This window comes from Drosophila ananassae, chromosome 2R, assembly GCF_017639315.1.
Source record: "Drosophila ananassae strain 14024-0371.13 chromosome 2R, ASM1763931v2, whole genome shotgun sequence".
NCBI classification, from domain to species: domain Eukaryota; kingdom Metazoa; phylum Arthropoda; class Insecta; order Diptera; family Drosophilidae; genus Drosophila; species Drosophila ananassae.
In genome coordinates this window covers 8,424,476-8,444,989 of record NC_057928.1, presented here as the reverse complement: position 1 = coordinate 8,444,989, position 20,514 = coordinate 8,424,476, and the positions used below count along the sequence as shown (strand labels likewise).

Here is a 20,514-nt window from a genome sequence, read left to right as displayed (position 1 = left end):
TCAGTATCATGAATTTAATTAAAAATTCCTGAATTTCCATTCTATTTCTGTCGAATGATTGCAGTTATATAAGAGTTTATTTTGTAAATAAATTTATAAAATATCTGAAAAACAATGTGACCTTTTTGTTGCGGAAGTATTAACGCGTTTCTAGCTTTTATCTAGCCGTTTTTTTTTTGGGATTTTAGCCGAAACTTCAGTTTAGTGAAGGACTGGTATCTTTCATTAGTCCCGCTGCGGTCACACTACTCTCCCGCTCTCGTCTCGTCTGATTTCTTTTTATAACAAATTTCAAACATATACACATAATGTATATATAAATATAATGTGCAACATATATAATAGCTAAAAACAAGTGCAATCCCCCGACAACTTCAAATGGCAATCCAATTTACGTAAAACGCGACGGAGACACTCGACTAAAAAACAAAAAAAGAGAAAGAAACGGCGCGTGTGAAATTTTTCCAAACGAAGGAGAAGTTGGAGCTCACCAACAAATCAAAAAAAAAAAAAAAGAAAAAAAGAGAACAAAAATACAACAACACAAAGTAGGCCAACAACACAAGCATAGCAAGCAAGCAAGCAGCGGCAGCAACAACAACAACAACGACGACCGAAAGAAGTCGGAATAAAAAAAAAAGCAGAAACCTTGTAATTGTGTCAATAAATGTTTTAAATTATATTTCCTTTGGGGAAATACTATGTGTGTGTGTGAGTGTATGAGTGTGTGAGGAAGAGTGCATGTGTGTGTGCGTGTGTGTGCGTGTGGCGGCGAGACAAGTGAAATTTTCTTTGTTTCCCTGCGGGGGAGGCACAAAAAAAAAGAAAAAGAAAAAAAAAGAGTCAAGAAATGAAGTCGCCTTGAAACAAAAAACCTTCCCCCCCTGCCCCAAGCAGCGACTAAGTGTGTGTGTGCCTCGTTGTCTGGGCTGTATATGTATGTGTGTGTGTGTGGCAATGAACGTTGAGCAACAACCATTTATATTTATTTTTTTGGAATTTTTGCGTCGTTTATTATACACACGCTGCTTGCTTGCTTATTTTTGAAAAAAAAAATTAAAATAAATGATGAATTATAAAAAAGACTTGAATATAACTTAAAGATACATAGATACAAAATGTATCTTTTTATCTATAAGATAGTAGGATCGAATTAACGTGTTTTCTGGCTTTTTAGGGCAGTGAAAATCAAGCAAAATGTGCAACAAGAAGCCGAAAAACAACAACAACAGCGGCTTTAAGGCTGCTGGACAGGTTTCCCACGGCTAACAACAACAAAAACAACATCAAATTTCACGATATTCAAAAAAAAAAAAATTTACAAAAAAGAAAAAGGAGTAAAAGAAGCAGCAGCAATGCGTGAACCGCGAAAGCAAAGTGAAATTCATGACAACAACAACAACATCGACAAAAACAACAACAACGGCAGCAGCAGCGCAAGCTTAGCGGCTAAAAGAAACCGTTATTCAACAATTTCTTGAATAAAAAAAAAATATATATACAAGTGAAAGAAGGCACAAAATACTGGTTTACGAAAAAAAAGAAAAGAAAAAAATAAATAAAAAAAAAGAAAGAAAGAAAAGAGAGAAAAAGTTGCTGCACGAGAAATTTTGTACGTGTATCGTCTCCCCATTTCTATATATCTCTCTCTCTCTTTCTGTTTATCTGCATGTGTGTGAGAGTGGAGTAAAGTGAAAAGCAATGTTGAAAGGAATTACAACAACAACAACAAGAGAAAGAAGAGAGTACTGAAGCTTATGCGTCGACGAGTGCAGTTATCATAAATAACAGTAAAAGGAATTAATTAGCAACCAAGAACATACAATCAAAAATAACTACTTAAAGGTGAGTTTCGTGGAAACTTCTCCTAGAATTAAATTTAGAACAAAATTAAATTAAGAAAATTGTTTGAATAAAAGTTTCATAATTATATACTGTTGCCATGTGTTATTTGCCGTTAATTGAGAGCAAGGGAAAGGTAACGAAGCATTCTCTTTGGCCTGGGTGGTGTTGTTGTTGTTACTCTTGTTCTTATTGTTGTTGTTTTAGTTGTGGACCATGCGAAACGGCTACAGGTGGCTTATTTACCGTTACGTTTTAGCTCTTGTTCTTGATAACAGCTGTTCTTGACAAGTCTTCTTTTTCTTTTCGTTCTTTGCTTTCATCACTCTTGTTCTTCTTGCTTTAAGCTCAATTCTGAAACTTCTCACGCTTGTCGAAGAATTTTTTTGGGTTTTTATGATGGACTTTTTCTTTAAAAACAGTCTTTAATCGTCTTCTAAATTAACGGTAACAACTAATGCTTACTGGAGGATGGTTCTTCGAAAGATATTTTATCTTTCATTCATTAGAGATTTTACTTTAAAGGAAATGAGTTGAAATTAATGATTTTAAATCGCATCTTAATGATTTCTCATTTAAATTTTTTGCTCGTACATGTTCGATTTATTCTAAAAATGCCTCAACCAATGCTAGCCACTTGCCACTTAATTTATTTACTTGCCTCACCTGCCTGTCATGGAGAAACGATCATCAACGACCTTAACATTCTACTGACACATATTTTCAGCAATCAGCAACTCGAACCGCATCATGTGCACTTGTTGTGCACTCCCAAATGGCTATGTTTGCATACCTCGTCCGATCAAATAGTTGGAATACCCCTCACAGCTACTTCAACTACTACAGAGCTCTCTCGCTTCAAGTCACGTTTCTTCGCTTCTCTGTTCAGGTTTCTTATCAGACTGTAGAATGATTCTCCAAAGAGGGCCTAGGTTTGTTTCATTTCTGTAGTTTTTGGCTGGAAAGTTACTAAGTGAGTCAGTTATTAATCATAAACTAAACAGAAACATAAAAATAATAATAATAAAATATAGAAACTAGATATCAAAGTTTGAGTTTCAAAGAGGAGTTTTAAAAATACGTTTTTCTACCTTTTTTCCTAATTAAATACATAAAAAAGGATAATAATAATAAAATATAGGAACTAGAGTTCGAAACAGTTTGAAAAAAATAATTTTTTTAGCTTTTTTCTTTTAATTAAACAGATAAAGTATATTCAATTTTGGTTATTAAGTAAATATTTTATTAGATTTTTAATCATTTCTATTTTTTAAACATTTTTTTTTCAAGTAACAGATGTTTTTTTTGTAGTTTTTAAATATAAAAATCAAAATATAGTTCAAAACTGTTTGAAAAATAAGTCTTTTTTTTTAGTAAAACCGATAAAGTTGATTTATTTATGTTTTTAAGTAAATATTTCATTAGTTTTGTTACCAAATGAGTCAGGTTTTAGTCTAAACTAAACAGAAACATAAAAAATAATAATAATAAAAAAAAATATAGAAACCTAAGTTCTAAACTGTATGAAAAAGGTTGTATTTTAGCTTTTTTTTCAAGTTTTTAAATATAGAAATCAAAATATACAAACTAGAGTTGATAACTGTTTGAAAAACATGTTTTTTTTATATTATTTTGTAATTTAATTGATAAAGTTTGTTTGTTTTTAGTTCTCAAGTAAATATTTCATTATTTTTGTTTGTATTTTTGGCTGGAAAGTTACCAAATGAGTCATTTTTTAATCTTAAACTAAACAGAAACCTTAAAAATATAAACTAGAGTTGAGTTGGAAACTTTTTATAAAACATGTTTATTTTCCCCCTTTTTTTGTGATAAAGTAAAGTAAAAATGATTAAGTTTATTTATTTTTGTTTTTAATAACATATATAATTTGATTTTTAACTTTTTATATATTTTAAACATTTGTTTTGAAGCCACAGATGTTTTTATGTATTATTTTCCCAATTTTCTGTCAAGTTTTTCTGTCTAGGCTTATCAGTAGATCGAAATCGGCCAAAATCGCTTACCAAAAATGATAAGAGAGAAGGAGCGGCAATAAAATAGTTACAATGTTTGGATTCTAGATTGTAGAATGTTTGGAATGAAAGGGAGGGGTGGTGGAGGGTGGAGGGGCGGAATGAAATAAAAAAACCAGAAATCGCTTCGATTTCAACTTAAAATCAAATAGAGAGCCGAGCCAGCCCAGGCCAATACCATTTGAGGTTGATAATTAGCTTTAGTCGATCCGACCCGACCCGCCCTTACTGTTACGCCCCCTTTTTTTTTTATACCTCCCTCTGTTATACCCCTTAGTACTTTACCTATCTCTACGGCTATTGTACGCTTAAACGGTTACTGTTTTATGAGCTGACTGGTTGTTCTTTTTCCGTTGAGTCGTTTTTGTTTCTAGCTTTTTGCTAAAAAGCATTTAACCGGTTTGTTTCGAAACAAACAGAGAGAAAACCGAAACCGAAACAGAAACCGAAAACAGAACAAGAGATATCTGCAAGATTTTGTATCTCTATCTGTATCTGACACTGTACTCTAGACAATAGAATATATATTTTTTACAAATTATTGTCAGGCAGAAAATATTAATTTAAATTCAAGAAAAAAATGGCAACTATCTGAGCACTCTTGAAACTCTTATCTCTCAGATAGCATATCAAGTAATTTCATTATGGCTTGAAATTAAAAACTTATGGTATCAAATTTCCGTCAACTAGACTTTCCGGATTATCTTGGCCATAATACAATATTAATTGACTTTATTTATAAGACTGAGACTTGAATAAATTCCCTTCAGATAAGACCCTTTAAACTCCCATTTATTTAAACTTTGTTCTCAAAACTTTTCTCTCATAAATTGAAGTTAAAATCCTCTTCCCAAATCCCCTCCATTTTCTGCTTCATTTCACCTAACACTTGACTGCATTTTCACACACACATTTTTCCCTTCCATTTTCCCCCTTTTTTAGTATTTTTTTTTTTGAAGCAACTATAAATCTACTTTGTCTGCCCTTTTTGCCAACTTTGTTTACTTTTTAGTGAGTGTGTTGGTGAGTATCTCACAGATACAGATACTATACACAAATCTAACAACCCACCAACTCATTTGCTGACTAGACAAAACTGAAAAATAAATATATGTACATTTGTATGTTTAAAGTTTAAACAAAAAAAAAAAACATGTAAACTTCCTCGCATTTCGCTTGTCTTTCTCATATTTCAGCAGGGAAACTTCAGCTCTAGAGTGCTTGCTTAAAAAATGTGTGAGAATTTAAAGGAAAAGTCTTTTTATTCTGTTAGTAACTATTTATACTCTTTCTAGGGGTATAGATTGCTACAAAAAGTGTTAAAAAAGGCAACATTTCCGACGCTAAATACTTTATTCTTACAAAGAATCATCTCCTAACTCCTAACTCTATATAACCTTGTCTGCCTGTCCGTCTGTCCGCTTGTCCGCCAGTTTGTTTCTAAAACGAACTATTCTGTCAGTTTGAAAGCTATTGACTCTAAGCTTCGAACTTTGCACAGATATTTCGTTCCTTTTTGCAAAAAGTATATAAAATGGATTATAATAAAACGTATATAAAATATATAAAATGCTGGAATCACTGAACTATATCTTATAGCTCTCCTTTAGCTAGAGTATATCATAACTTTGGTATTTTTGAAGACAGAAGATTAGGATTTTTCATTGATATTGTAAGAAATTGGTCTGAGAATTGAGTTCTCTTAAGAATCGTCCAAATGTATCAGATTTTTACAATATATTTCTTTCAATATACATCTTTTCAATTATTTTTTTAACTTGTAGAGTGTAGAAACTTCTACTTTGCCCAAAAAGTAAGCTTATCTTTTTTTCTTGTTTTAAATTTTTTATGTTTTTATGTTTCATGAGAGTGAGTTATTTTCTGTCCCCTCACAAATAGCCTGCCTAACTTGTTGATATTATTTTGTTTTGAATAAAATTGAATAAATTCTGTTTAATGCGACACCTGTTGAAGCGAGAAAACAATTTCGGGCTTCTCGAAATTCAGTTTACAAAGAAGAATGAATGAAATAAAATATTAAACACCCAAGCTAAGGTAAATGAACTTGACAATTAGGTATTTTAGGAATTTAAAACTAAAGAAATATTAAGATGTGTTTAAATATTAAAGGAAATAAAATATATATGTTAAATAATTAAGATTAATTGAGATTAATTGGTTTGTAATAGGATTATTATAATTAAAAGTCACAATAGACCCCCATATCATATTATTTCCTAGTTTTCTTCAATTGCTTTTCTACTCTACTACTACTATACTAATATTTCCCCTCCAATTTCATAATTTTGCTTGATTAGTTTGTTAAATAGAAAGCAGAACGGAACTGAAGTAATACTAATACTAATGAAAATAATCAGAACAGAGGCGGACTGCCCCAGAACCGAGCCGCCACATTCAAATGGAATTTGTGTCACTCATTTGCCGTGAGATCCAATTTCGTATAATGTGGCATTTGTTACCTTATATCCCATAGAGTGTTTGTTTTTTGTTTGAATTAAGTGAGACAGAGAGAGAGATAGTTAGAAGAGAGAGAGAAATACTAGTAGGTTTGAAATTCAGGTTAAATAATTACGATTCATTGAAGTTAATATGAGAAATTTAATGGCAAATTATACGCAAATATTGGAGTGGTTCGAGATTGTTAATGGAGGTACTAGAGCGTGGCAGGTTTATAAATTAATAAAAAAATTAAAATTTATTTTACATAAATGTGTTAGTTAGTTCATAAATTAAGAAGAATAAATAAATATTCAAATAAAATTTCACATAAAAGTATTAGCTAGTTTATAAATTATAACTATTTAAATTAAAAAAAAAATAAACAAATAAATAAAAAATGTAAAAATTAAAATAACATTTTTCATAAAAGTTTTAGTTAGTTTATAAATAAAAAAAAAACTAATGAAAAATTAAAATAAAATTTCCCATAAAAGTTGTGAGTTTATAATGACTTTATAAATTAAAAACAAATGAAAAATATTGAAATTTCACATAAAAGAATAAGCTAGTTTATAAATTATAAGTATATAAATTAAAAAAATAAATAAATGAATAAAAAATATTTAAAATAAAATGAAATGTTCACATAAAAGCATTAGTTAGTTAAAACTTTTCTTCCTTCCTATTTGTGACTTTCTTAATTTTCCCTTTTTTTTAACTCTTTTATCTTTCTCTTCCTTCTCCTATTGCGATTTCTCTTCCTCTTACACATATTTCACAAAACTCATAAAAAGCAATTAAATCATTGTATGACAAATTGACTTTAAAAAGCAATAAAAAAAAATATCAAAATATCAAACAATTACAAAAGAAAAGCTAAAAAAAAAAATCAACTTGCGGCAATGAGAAGACAACAACAAACAGACAACAACAATAATAACAGCAAATAAAATGCTAATAAATTGAAATGAAATTAACAAAAACAACAAGGGAAGCACGACAACTGCCGTTTGTTGTTGTTGTTGCTTTAATATTGAATGAGAAATCAAAAAAAGGTAAGAGAGAGAGAGGGCAGGTAGAAGAGGGAGCTTCAAAAAGAAACAAACGTGTTTCCATTGCGCTAGAAAGAGTGGGGCTACGAATGGTGGAGCAAAAAGAAAAAACGAAGCATGGGGGATGGTGGATGGGGTAATGGGGGGCTGGTGGTGGGGGCAGTCGTTGACATTGTTGTTATCTTAAATTGTCCCGCTTACTTGATGTTACTCTTGTTTCTGTTTCTTTTTCTGTTTTGTGTTTTTGTTTTTGTTGTGGCTTTAGCTTCTGTTTATTTGATTTTGTCATCATCTTAGTACACATCGTGTGTGCAAGAAAGAGTAAGCATGATTAAGACAGGCTGCGTCTTTTTCTCGCCTTTTTATGTATTACAGCATTTTTTTTGCGGCGGCGACATAAATTCTACAGATACAGATACGAGCACGAGCACATTTCGAGATACAGATACTTTAGGGTACTCACATACAGTTACAGATACAGATACATATACAGACTGTTGGCCCCCAAAGGCGTACAACAATAACAACAACAACAAAATAATGAAAAGTATCTCCGCTGATCATTATCTTCATTATTTCAAGATGATCGTCTCATGATCGACTTTTGGCGCCCATTTTCATTTAAAATTTATGCCTTTTTCTCTTTTGTTGCAAAGAGGCATTGTACTGCTTCACCTTTTGAACTTGATATGCAAATAAAATACAATCTTCTAGATACTTTTTATTGTTTATTAATTGGTTTTGGAGAAATCATAAAACGAACCTTGAACTTGCTGGAAATGGATTTTATTTCTCATGAATTTTCATTCATTAATTCAAATTCCTTAAGATAATGCATCTTATAGGGAATAATTACTGGAATAATTAAAAAAATTTAGATGGCGGGAATATGGGGGACTCCCATAGGTAGAACTAAAGTGGTTCCACAGTTGTTAGAAATGGGGATTCTGGAAGTCCAATTCTAAGTGGTTTATTCTAAAATGGTTTTTTATTATTAAAAATGGTTGTAGAAATCTTTCATTATAATTTTTATAGAAAATCTAAATTTTTTGTAGCATTTTTAGCATAAATACACTTTATACTTTACACAAAAGTAGGGTTCAAAGAAGGTTTTGTTTAATCAAGAATTAGCAGTATACTGTTTGCTTATTTAAGTAGTATTTTTAAGTGCTGGAACTTAATTATTTTTTAGATATAGAACATTTTACAAGAATTTAAATATTATGATGATTTTTCCTTAAGCTTCTGTAGTTTTTAAGGTGCCAGAACTTGATTTATTATTATTATTTTTTTTTTTTAATATTTTATTAAAAGGAATATCTCGATAAAAGAGTTATATTTTATAAGAATTTAAATAAAAGGTATTTACGTTGAATTTTTCCTTTAGTTTCTGTGGTTTTCAAGTTTTGTAACATTATTTATTCGAATTTGTAGATAAATGCATTAGATTTACATCCTTTTTATATATTTTATTGCAAGAAAAATCTTAAGATAGTAGATAGATTTTAGTGGAATAAAAACTTTATTAAAAGGCTGCTTATAATTTTCATTAAGTATGCTCAAAAGAATATCTCTTAATCTGCTTAAAATCCTATTAGAGCCACTTTGTCTTTGCTAGACCCTTGACCTGTTGCCAACTGAAGCTATTAACCTTTAATTCCCACCATAAAAGCCCTCAAAACTTTTCACTTTCAAACAAATTTTCAATTATCGTCCGCCCAACAAGGCGCCCAGAGCGCCAACTTTCAATTAAGTTGGCAGGCAAAGGCAAGTAAATAAAATAAAATAATACAGTGGGGGGAAAAAATAATAAAAAAAATAAAAAGAAAAAGAAATCCAACCATTCAGAGAGAACATTAGCCGCAGTTTGTAGATTGTAGAGGTCAAGGCTATAATGCTTTCTACAAGAGTGTGTGTGAATGTGTGTGTGTGAGTGTGTGTGTGAGTGTGTGTGTGAGTGTGTGTGTTTGTGAGGGTCTCTTCTGATACGAACAACCGACAGCAAAAGTGCAAATAAATTTGTGACGCATTTTTATTTTGTGTTATTGCAATTTTTCTTTTTTTTATTGTGCAAATGATAAAAATAAATACACACAGATACTCACTAATACATAGGGGAGATACTCTCCAACAGAGAGAGAGAGAGAGTGAGAGAAAGGAGGAGGAGGAGAAGGAGGCGACGTAAGAGCACAACGAACTTTTGCGAAATGTGAAATTATAAAACAAAGCGTGCGACTAAAAACAAAACAACAAAAACAAAAAACAAAAACAAGCAACAAATGCCAAATTAAAATGCTAAATAAGCCGCATGTTTGCTATTGTTGTTGTTGTTGTGTTTTGGTATTTGCAAGATACATATATATCTTTAACCCCCACTCTCTCTGGTATTTGTTTTTTTTTTTAAGCCAAGGCCAAGCTGAGGGAATATTTTTTATTTTCAAACACAACCCACCACTGCCAGCTGTAAAAATTAAAATTTTCGAATTGCAAATATTTCAAAACAAAGAGAAAGAAAAGCAACAAAAGGAAGATAGAAATGGAAGATAGAAAGTAAACAGCAATGGGAGGGAAAAGATAAGGAAAATCGCAAATAAACAAATGTTTTGCTAAACACGAAGGGGAAAGCGAAAACTGAAGGCCGAAAGGCTGATTAGGATGCATTATTATTGTTATTATTCGGATTGGGAGGCCTTTTTTTCATTTAATTCTCATTCAAAGTTCATTCACTCGAGGAAATCGAAACAAACTTGTACTTGTCGGCAATAATTTAAAGAACAATGGAACTTTTTGTTTGATTTTTGAGGAAAAGGGATGTTATATTAGGTCATAATTGGGTTCAAGGGGTTACAAGGGCTTAAGGGGTTATTTTGCTTAAAATATTAAAGCATTTTTATAGTGTTTTCTATAGAGGATGTAAAATATATTCAAAAAAGATTCCTTATTCGCTTCTGAAACTTATAAAACCCTTTAAATTGTTATAAGAATTAGAATTATGGCCGAAAATTAGTAAAAATATATATTAAAATAAAGAAAACCAAAATAAATACATGTTTTAAATATATACCCATAAGTATAATTAAAGAAAACAATTAAAAGCCAATAAATTCAAATATTTTAAATGCAAATTACTTGCTAGATTTCAACTCAAGAGCTTTCAAACAGAATTTAATGGTATACCCCCTAAAATAATTAAGACTATTTCTAAGAATTGCAAGATTTCCTAATTTCTGTGACATTTCATTTTAAAATATTTAATTTTGCGAGTCATTAATAAAGCATAAAAGTGATTTAAACGATCGGCGAGGTGCCAGCGATTCGAAGACTTGTCTAAATCATTTCAAAATCTGCCATTTATTTATTTATAGCCGTGGTTTTATGCTATTATGATTTTTTAAACAAATTAACAGGTCTGCTCTGCCAAACTCAAAAATACATACAGATGGGCCATCAAACAGGCATTTGTTGTATTGAATAGAACAAAAAAAAATGGAAAAAAAGGGGAAAAAATAAAAAATAAAAATGACAATTAACAATGTCGAACACGCCCACAACAAACACACAACACTCAAACACACAACACTCTACAGAAATAGAAAAAGAAACGAAATGCGTTGAATAACTTTTGAGGAGCGATTTGTGCGCAAATCGGAATGATTTTTAGCGCTTGCTTGTCTTTATTTTCATGTTTAACTATTTGTTTGCTTTTATTTGAATATACATAGTACTATATGTATTTTTTAGTATTTGTTTTTGTTTATATTAGATATGAGACTGGCGAGGCAGAGGCCTCTCGCCTTGAGCTCTATCTGCTGGCAGTTGTCAGTGAGTGAGACTTTTATCTCTGCCGTAATATCTGCCCATTATTTCTCTATTTATTCTATTTTTATTTTCTATTTATTTATTTATTTGTGCTTCTAATAATCTAAACAACACGTGAGTGGGGTCAGTCCCATTAATAATCCAAGGGAAACTGATGACCAAAGATTGGAAACAAGTTTCAAATAAAATTGATTGCATTTCGGATCGGAATTGAGGACTGACGACTATTTTCACAAAAAATGCAAACTCGGAGGGGGTAGAGTCGACTCTCTACTCTATAAAGAGCTTATCTCCACAACATATGGTTCTTATCAGCTCTTGATACTCCATAGCTTGCAGAAATTATAACTTTTTAGTTGCAATTAGGGGAGTTTATTTAACGTTTAAAGATCTTAAAATAAATAAGACATACGACTTGAGTTAGACCATTAAATAATCTCCAATAATCACCCCTAAATCATAAATATTTTTAATTATATTGTCTATTTGAGATTCCTTTACAATTTGCTAATTTGCTGCCCATTTTTCGCCATAAATGATTCATTTTGGGGGAATTTTGTTCGGCCTGGGATATGGTTCATTGGAAAGTCAGTTTATTTTTGTGCACGTTCTTTAGAAAGTCGTTGAACTGTTTGCCTCTCCGTTTCCCCCATCTCTCAAGTATTTCGGATCTTAAGTTTATTTGTTTTTAGAAATTTCATCATCGTGCCTTGGAATTTGTACATTTTTAAATGAAAGAGTTGTTGACTAGAGTTTTTGGTAATAATTCATTATAATAATGAAGGGAAAGTTACACAAAAAAAGTCATATAGAGAAGGTCTAAGGGTTTATAGATCTTACTATGATCTTACTATAACTATCTTATAGTTTCAAGCTCTCAAGAGAAGTATCTGTAGAATTGAAAACAATCTATACTTGGATTGAAAATATTTTAATGAAACTAGTTTAAGCTTAAGATCAATTATAAGATTTAATAATACTAGATAAAATGGTATAGTTACTAGGACATAGTAGCTACTTTTGGACTGGAAGTAGACTTACTATTGTAACTATAAGGTTTCTACTTTTTTTAATCTCTAGTCAGAGAGTAAGAAAATTGTTCTTAAGATAGTTATTAGATACTAGATACTTGTTATTAAGATATATATTTCTATACTCTATAGAGTATATATTTTTAAACTCTATAAATAAATCTATACTCTCTTATAATCTCTTTCAGACCTGCTTATCATGGAACCCAACAGACATCACGAATATCAGACACATCATCAGCCGCATCCCTCGATGCAGAACCACCCACATCACGTCCCGCCCACGTCAGCACCACCGCCCCACCACCAGCCACCGATCCACCAGCATCCACACCACCCGCCACCACCAGGACCACCAGGATCGCAGCAGCCACCAGGCCAGGCGATCCATCATCCACATCACTACCAGCAGCTCCATCACCAGCAGCATCTGCCCACCAGCTCCAACACAGTGGTGGTGGGGAGCTCCTCCTCCGCCGGCTATGGAAGTCTGCAGCACCTGCCGGGCGGACTGGGAGAGGATCAACGGTCCAGGACGGCCATGTACATGAGCCGGAGCACCCCAACTCAGGCAGTTCCTCCCCAGGGACAGGGCAGTGCGCCACCACCCACGGGCGGGGATCCCCATCTGCAGTACTACACCTCCAACCGGGATCTGACGGTGAACAAGATGCCGGAGGCGTCCCATCCCAACTGGAGCTACAAAACCCAAACCGTGCCAGCTCCAGCCCCGGCACCGGCGCCTGCCCTCCGACATCACGGGAATCCTGCCATTTATCCCACGGGTAGGACTGCCTACTGGCCGCCAGCGGAGGAGCAACTGCATCACCACCAGCCGCCAGCCAGGTACTCCTACGGGAAGCCGCCAACGGGCTCTGGAACGATCCCCCTGCCCGCCGCTCGTTCCGCCAGTCAGCGGTACTATCCGGAGGACATTAAGTACTCGACGGTACCTGTCCCTTCCAAGGTGCTCAGCTATGCATCCACGGCCAGTTCCCAGCCAGGAGTAGCGCCACCCACTGCCAGTTCGTCAGCGAACCCATCCTCCGCTGCTGTCGCCTCCACTTCCGTCCGCCAGCACCACTACGAGCTCGAGCACGTCGTGAATCCCAGTAATCCGAGCAACGAGCACCAGCAGCCGAGTCCCAACTACGGCCGGAAGTGTCCTCCCCACTACGAGACCCCGCCGGAGCAGCGCAGTGCCGGAGCCACGCCCACGTCCTCGGGAACGCCGACCTCCACGTCGGCCCACCACCAGAGCCTCTACATGCCGATGCCGCAGTTCAGCACGGAGAAGTTCCAGACGACGGTGAACAACGCCATCGAGAAGTATGTCCGGGAGACGCCAGGTCCCAGCTTGGAGTATCCACGGGGCGGCAGTGGAGCGGCCAACTACGGACGCACTGCGTCCACCACCTACTACAATCCGACGTCCAGTGGGAAGAGTTCCAAGGCGCCGCCGGCCAGCTATGTGAAGCTGGAGCCGGAGCACGCTCTGCCCGGCAGTCTGCCCCAGCCGACGAGGTCCTCGCTGTACCACAACCCGTACAGTGCGGAGAGCACCAGCAGCAGTCGGGAGCGGGATGCCTCGCCAGCCATGGCCACTGTCCCGGCGCCGCACGGCTATCCCACCAAGTACGGCAAGCTGATCCAGCAGGTGGGAACGGCCAGCTCCACTCCTTACTCAAGTTACTACCACCAGGGCACTCCGTCGCCGGCGGCGGGAGCAGTGGCGTCTCCGACACCGGCGCCCCCAGCTCCGCCAGTGACGGGCGCCCCGCCCGGGACCATCCTACCTGGATCTGGGCCACTGCCACCGCAATCAGCTCCGTCTCAACAGCCCGCCTCGTCGTCCACGGCTTCCAGCTCCAGCAGTGCCAACTACTCCACCCTGCAGGTGTACCCGCACGGGCCGGACATCTGCTACCAGCCGGGCGGAGCGCCGTCCCAGGCCCAGAGCCATCCGGCCGCCACTCCCGCCAAGAAACCGCCAGCCAAGCCCAACTACCGGGCCCTCATCAACGACATGCTGAAGCGGAACACCGCCAGTGAGCAGGAGCTGAACCTGCAGATCATCAAGAAGACCCTAAACATGGAGGCTCCCGCCCGCAATCATCTCCATCATCCCACGGCCCCCAGTCGGGTCATCCAGCAGGCCACTGCCTCGGCTCCAGTTCCAGTTCCAGTTGCAGTTCCAGTTGCGGTTCCGGCTGCCAATCCCCCGCCAGCGCTTCATTCTCCGCTGGATCTGTCCATGCGAACGGTGAAGCAGACGGCGGACTCCACGGACTACAAGTACCGGAGTCCCAGTGCCACGGAGTACAAGCCCTCGCCGGGTAGCCTGAGCGGAGGAGGTGCAGCCGGGGGACTGGGCCTGCCCAGGTTCGATTTCACGCCGAATTTCTCGGCGGCCTCCAGGGGGCAACCACCCACTAGTCCCGCGCCCACGCCTGTGATCCGACAAGCCCCGTCCACTGCGTCCGTCTCCCCAGCTCCTCTCCCCCACCATCACCACCATCCAGCTGCAGCTCCTCCTGCCCCCGCAGCAGCTCCGGCTCTGGTCATCAAAACCCTGCAGCAGATGCGACCCAGTGTCCTGGAGACCAATCCGTACGCCAAGCGACAGCAGCTGCCGCCGGAGACGAGCATCGTCCAAGTCAGCAAGCCGCCCGAGCTGATGCCCACGCCCTCTCCCAGCCCCCACAACAGCAGCAATCCGAACTATCTGGGCCGGAAGAGGCACCTCAAGGAGTACAACCAGGCGGCCGCCAAGCAGGCGCGCCTGGAGGCGGAGTCTTCCGTGGGAGTAGTGCCACCCATTGTGGCGGCACCCACATCGGTGGTGGTGGTGGCTCCCGTGCCTGTGATAGCCGTGAATGAGCAGGCGCTGGCCGCCAAGCGGGAGAGGGAGACACAACCTCAGGGACTGCCCGAGTCCACCTCCAGTTCTACCTCCTCTGCCAGTTCTACGACCATTCCGAAGATGGAGCCCCGCATCCGGACGAAGGCAGAGCTCAAGGGCTTCACCTTTACGCCGCCTGTCCTGGTGACCTCCACCACAAATGCCAATGCCACGGGCGCGGTGTCGCCGCCAAGGACGCCGCCCAACCAGGTCACCAATCACATCCAAATAAAACTGGAACCGGCGCCGCCGCCCCCTCCCAAGTCCGCTGACCTGGGCCTGGAGGAGGAGAGGGCCAGCTTGGGCAATCTCCTGGACTGGGGCAGCACCTGCAACAATCTGGTGGAGCAATTGCTCAACAAGGCGGTGGTGCTGCCACCCATGCCACCCATGCCACCCCTGCCCACCACCACCACCAGCATCAAGCTGGAGCTGAGCGAGGACGACCTGCCAGTGGCCAGGATCCTGAAGAGGCAACCCCTGGCCACGCCCACTGCCACAGCCACCGTGGGAGCTGATGCCGAGTCGGCCAGCACGCAGCTGACGACCACCACCAATGGCATCTCCTCGTCGCTGGGCAACGGCAGTGGCCAGAAGAAGCTGAGCAAGGTGGAGCGGGAGAAGAAGCGGCAGCAGCAGGAGCAGCGGATAGCCGCCCGGCTGGCGCCCAAGGAGGGTCAGAGCAGCTCCTCCGAGAGCGACACCACGGAGCTCCACAAGCGCAAGACGGCCCGCCAGAAAAAGCCGTTGATGCGGAAGGGAAGAGCCCGCCAGCGATCTCCGGAGGCGGCCAGCAGTCAGCAGAGCAGCGACGACGAGAAGGGGAAGGCGGACTGCTCTCAGGGTGTGAGTCGGAGTCAGAGCTCCAGCGGGGAAAGCAAGTCCAAGGGCAACTCTTCGAAGAAGGACCTCAAGAAGGTGAAGGAGGCCAAGAGCAACTCCCTGGCCAAGACCAGCAACAACAAGAACAAAACCAAAGCCGAGGATAACCAGAAGCAGCAGGACAGCTCCAACTCCAACTCGGAGAGCCACGACGACGAGGAAGAGGAGGAGGAGGAGGAGGAGGATGCCGAGGAGGAGGAGGACGATGAGGATCAGGAGGAAGAGGACAAGGAGGGCACCGACGAGGACGCCGAAGCAGAGAAGAAGCCCGTGAAGCGGGTGGGCCGGCGACCGGGTGCCACTCTCAAGAAGCGGATAGCCCACAACCTGAACACCATGACCCGCTCGAAGCACCGCAAGGAGCTGGAGCTCCAGCTGGCCAACAGCAAGGTCCTGCGCAACGACAAAATCATCCGCAACTCGACCACCAAAATAAAGCGCAAGTACGTCCGCAAGGTGGTGGACAGCAAGAAGGAGATGATGGTCACCCGGCTGCGCAACAAACGTGGCCCGAACTCCGAAGCTGGCCAGCTGAATGGCCGGAACTCGAAGCTGAAAATGGGAAACAAGGGCGGTGGTAACAACAAGTCGGCCAAGACCTCGCCGCAACAGCAACTGTACCTGGAGGAGTATCGCTACAAGCTGGCCCTCAAGATCCCCCACCGACTGATCTCGATTAACAAGCTGAACAAGGGGGCGGCCTCCCTGCCCGACCTGGAGCGGCGTGATCTCGGCCAGGAGCTGGCCTGCTTCAAGAAGACCCGTCCCAAGACCAAGGCGGCCAGCAAACAAGAGTCCATACCCAAGTCCTTCATCGACTATCTCGTCCTTCGGGTGACCAATGGGAATAGCAACTCCTCGCCCCCAGTCCATGGGAATTCAAGGAAGATCTCTGTCTCGGCTCCGGCCTCCACCAACCTCCAGATCCACAGTGAAACCTCGCAAACGTCCGCCTCCACTTCGCTGTACGAGCAGCCCCAGCAGGAGGCCCCCGGCAGTGAGAGCCAAAATCTGGACGATCCTAGTCGCCGGCACTTCAGCATCTTCGACACCAAGGTCCTCCAGAGCAAGACCCGAACGGAGTCCAAGCTGCAGCAACGGCGGGAGATCATCCGGGAGATATTTGTGGGGCCGGAACGTCCGGCATCGGCTCCGCCGGAATGCGCCCAGGAGGCGGACGGCGATGCCATCAGCTACCAGAAGTACGAGGAGTTCCTGCAGCAAATGAACAGCATTGTGAGCGGCAGCGACAACAAGCTGGCCAGGCGCTCCCTCATGGAGGACAAAGCCCTCAACTCGACGGCGCCGCAGTGCCCCCACAAGAGGAAGTACCTCCGACGGAAGGGCAGCTCGGGTTTCGACTACATCCGGAAGAAGAAGCGTCCCACAACGGCCCAGAATCAAAACCAAAACCACGGAGACAAGTCGTCCCAAGCCCAGACCTCTAGCCAACTGGCCCAGGCCCATCTATCGGCGGATGAGCGGCTGGAGGACACGGACAGCACAATTGCGGGCAGCTCCCATCTGCCGACGAAGATCAAGACGGAGATGGATGTGTACCGGGAGTTCCAGAAGTGGGTACTCAACAAGAGCGTGGGCCAGAGCACCATGCACAAGGCCGCCCGCCAGGGACTCATAGATGTGGTGGTCTACTGCCTGGATCGCCTGAATATGAATCCAGATCAGAAGGACAATGCCGGCTACACGCCACTGCATGAGGCCTGCACCCAGGGCTGGCTGGAGATTGCCAGAATACTGCTCCAGTATGGAGCGAATCACTCGGAGGCGGCCCAGTCCGGCATCCGGCCACTCCACGGAGCCATCGAAAATGATCACGAGGAGGTGGTGCGTCTGTTGCTCTCCTATGGCGCTGATCCGTTGCTGGCAACGTACTCAGGTGGGTACTCAGCTCTTAGCCATTTTTGTGGGAATCTATTTTATCCTTTTTGTTATCCTTGCAGGACAAACTCCGCTAATGTTAGCTTCAAGCAAATTGATGCGGCGCATCCTGCGCGCTCACCTCAGCGACGCCCAAAGTGCCGCCGCCGACATCAAGCCCATGCGCTTCCAAGGCCCCTGGGAGATATTTGGTGAGTCCTGGAAAGAAGACCTCCTCCTTAAGATCCTTTCACTAAACAAGGTTATTTCTTTCAGATGCTAAGGAATATGGTTATGATATATTCGATAATGTACCGAACACAGCTTGTGATATGAGCAGAGCTCTACGTAGGGAGAGGAAGGAGGCCAAGCAGCAGGATATTAGTATGAGTAACATGGGCAGCACCATTAGCATCCTGAGCAACGGCAATATCACCTCCAACCACTCCAATGGCAATGGTGTTATCCCAATTAAAATGAAGATGGAGCCGGCACAGGATGCTGAGATGATGCAGGATCAGAATGATGGAGAGAGTCGGGTGACAACGATCAAGCAGAACGGGGAGACGAGTGCAATTAAGACTGGAACTCTAGCAACTACCGGAGTAACTACCGGACCAACAACGATGGTGAAACTGGAGCCCGGCACCGAGGAGGAGGATAGCAATAACAATAAGAACAACGATGAGCTGAATGCGAATGTTGGGAATAATTTAGTAACAAGCGTTGTGAATGTCAAGAATGAAGTGAAAAGGGAAGTGGATGCGGAACCAGAACCACAACCAGAACCGGAAGCGGAAGCGGAAACTGTAACAGAAACAGGAACACAGATTCAGCCTTCTCTTCCGCAACAGCAAACACAAACGAATAGTAATAATAGAAGTAATAGAATAGATGACGATCAGGCGGACATCGAGACAATGGATATGGATAGTGAATTGAACGGTGATATTTTTGAATTTGAAGAGGCCGATGTGCCCTTGCCACCACTGTACTTGCTCAAGGACGAGGGCAGTGATAAATGGGTACTACTCAACGATTTGTGCAATTTACTTAAAGTTAAATCGAAGGATACACTGCTCAACAAGGTATGTCTTCTATCTAATCTATAAAAAATTATATATTAACATCCTGTTCCCCTTACAGCTCTGTCCAAACAACAATAACGCATTGGCTAGCAGTCAGAAGCATCTACTTCGGGAGTTCAAGATCGATGACTTCCTGGAGAAGGCCACTTGCCTTCAGTTGTTGTGCGCCGGCGAGAAACTGAACATGTTCAGCTCCTCGAAGGTGGTCCTCATCAAATACAATGAAAGTGTACGGAACTTGTTGGGCGTGAAGACCATTCTGATGAAGTTTTAACCGATCGTGGATGAGATATATATGTATATGTATATGTATATGGCAGGACGAGGCATGATCCAGAGACCGAAAACCTTATAGATAAATGATGAACAGAGATACAACGTAGTACTAACTGAAATGAAATTAGCGTGTAAAGTGCAAAACAAATATGGAAAAACTATTAGTACGAATATAATTATAGATTTATATATACATATACATATTATACTTTATGTATATTTTAGCTAGTAACTAATAGTTTTTACTCACATGTCTTTGTCTTTCGAAGATGAAGTCTTTTTTTAAATGGAAATTAATTTAGAGCTAATGCAAAGTGATACAAAGGTGCTATACACACTCAAAACGAAGAAACGGAAACGGAAATGAAAGGGAAATTTTTAGAACGAAAAAACGGATGTGAGAAATATTGAAACAATCTGGAATCTTTAGAGATTGGCTGCACTTGAGCAATTTAGATATATATAGAAAGGAATATGGATCCGAGAGGAATGAACAGATAATGTATGCCAGCCAAGCAGCTAATAAATCGATTTATACTTTTAGATATATCTAGGGATAAAGTGTAATCTATGGTTTTTAAACGAGAATGCAAAACAATTTAGCAAAAGAATGAAATAATAATAATAACAAATTGTAAGGATAGGGAGGGAGGGAGCAACAAAGGCGTATTTATGTATTATGTATTTTTAAATGAAATTATTAACATAATATATAAAATATATATTAAATATATGTATACACAATATGATCCAACTATAATGTAAATCAATTTTCAGATAGGTTTGTAATTTTCTATGTAATGTACATGTGTAAGTTTTGTGCAACTATAAAAAAAAAAACCAACAAAATCGAAACAAAAACAAAAAAAGATGAAATCAAACAAAAAACTAATGAAAACAAAAAAACAAAATAAATACAAAGTGAAATTTTGGCAAATTAACAAGGTGTTTTTTTTTTAATTTAAAAGACTTACAAATTGGGACTGCGCCTTAGTTATCGTTATTGTTGTTTGGAACAAAACGATAACTTTTTTAGTTACCGTAAGCTCTGAAAGATGGCGTCTTCAAGTTTAAGGTCGTCGGATTTTCCAATTCCTCTGCAGGTCTCTTTTCTATTTAAAATAGGACAGTGAAAATTAAGGACTATAAAATTCAGAATATTGTATCTCACAAGTAAAAACTTTACTTTAAACGACAATGAAAAGAATCAGCCATTTTATTGTTTTAATTGCTTTAAACTAATAGGTAATA

At 40.1% G+C, this 20,514-nt stretch overlaps 1 protein-coding gene across 1 annotated transcript; it reads left to right on the top strand.

Moving 5' to 3' along the window:
• The first annotated feature begins 187 nt into the window (after positions 1–187).
• Positions 188–19,462, top strand: LOC6493672 (nascent polypeptide-associated complex subunit alpha, muscle-specific form). The gene is made up of 6 exons (XM_032454737.2): positions 188–548; positions 1,178–1,845; positions 12,426–17,918; positions 17,983–18,111; positions 18,176–18,987; positions 19,046–19,462. Exons 3-6 carry the CDS (start codon positions 12,437–12,439, stop codon positions 19,259–19,261), a joined length of 6,639 nt encoding a protein of 2,212 aa, XP_032310628.1. The 5' UTR covers positions 188–548; positions 1,178–1,845; positions 12,426–12,436; the 3' UTR covers positions 19,262–19,462.
• Positions 19,463–20,514: the final 1,052 nt, after the last annotated feature.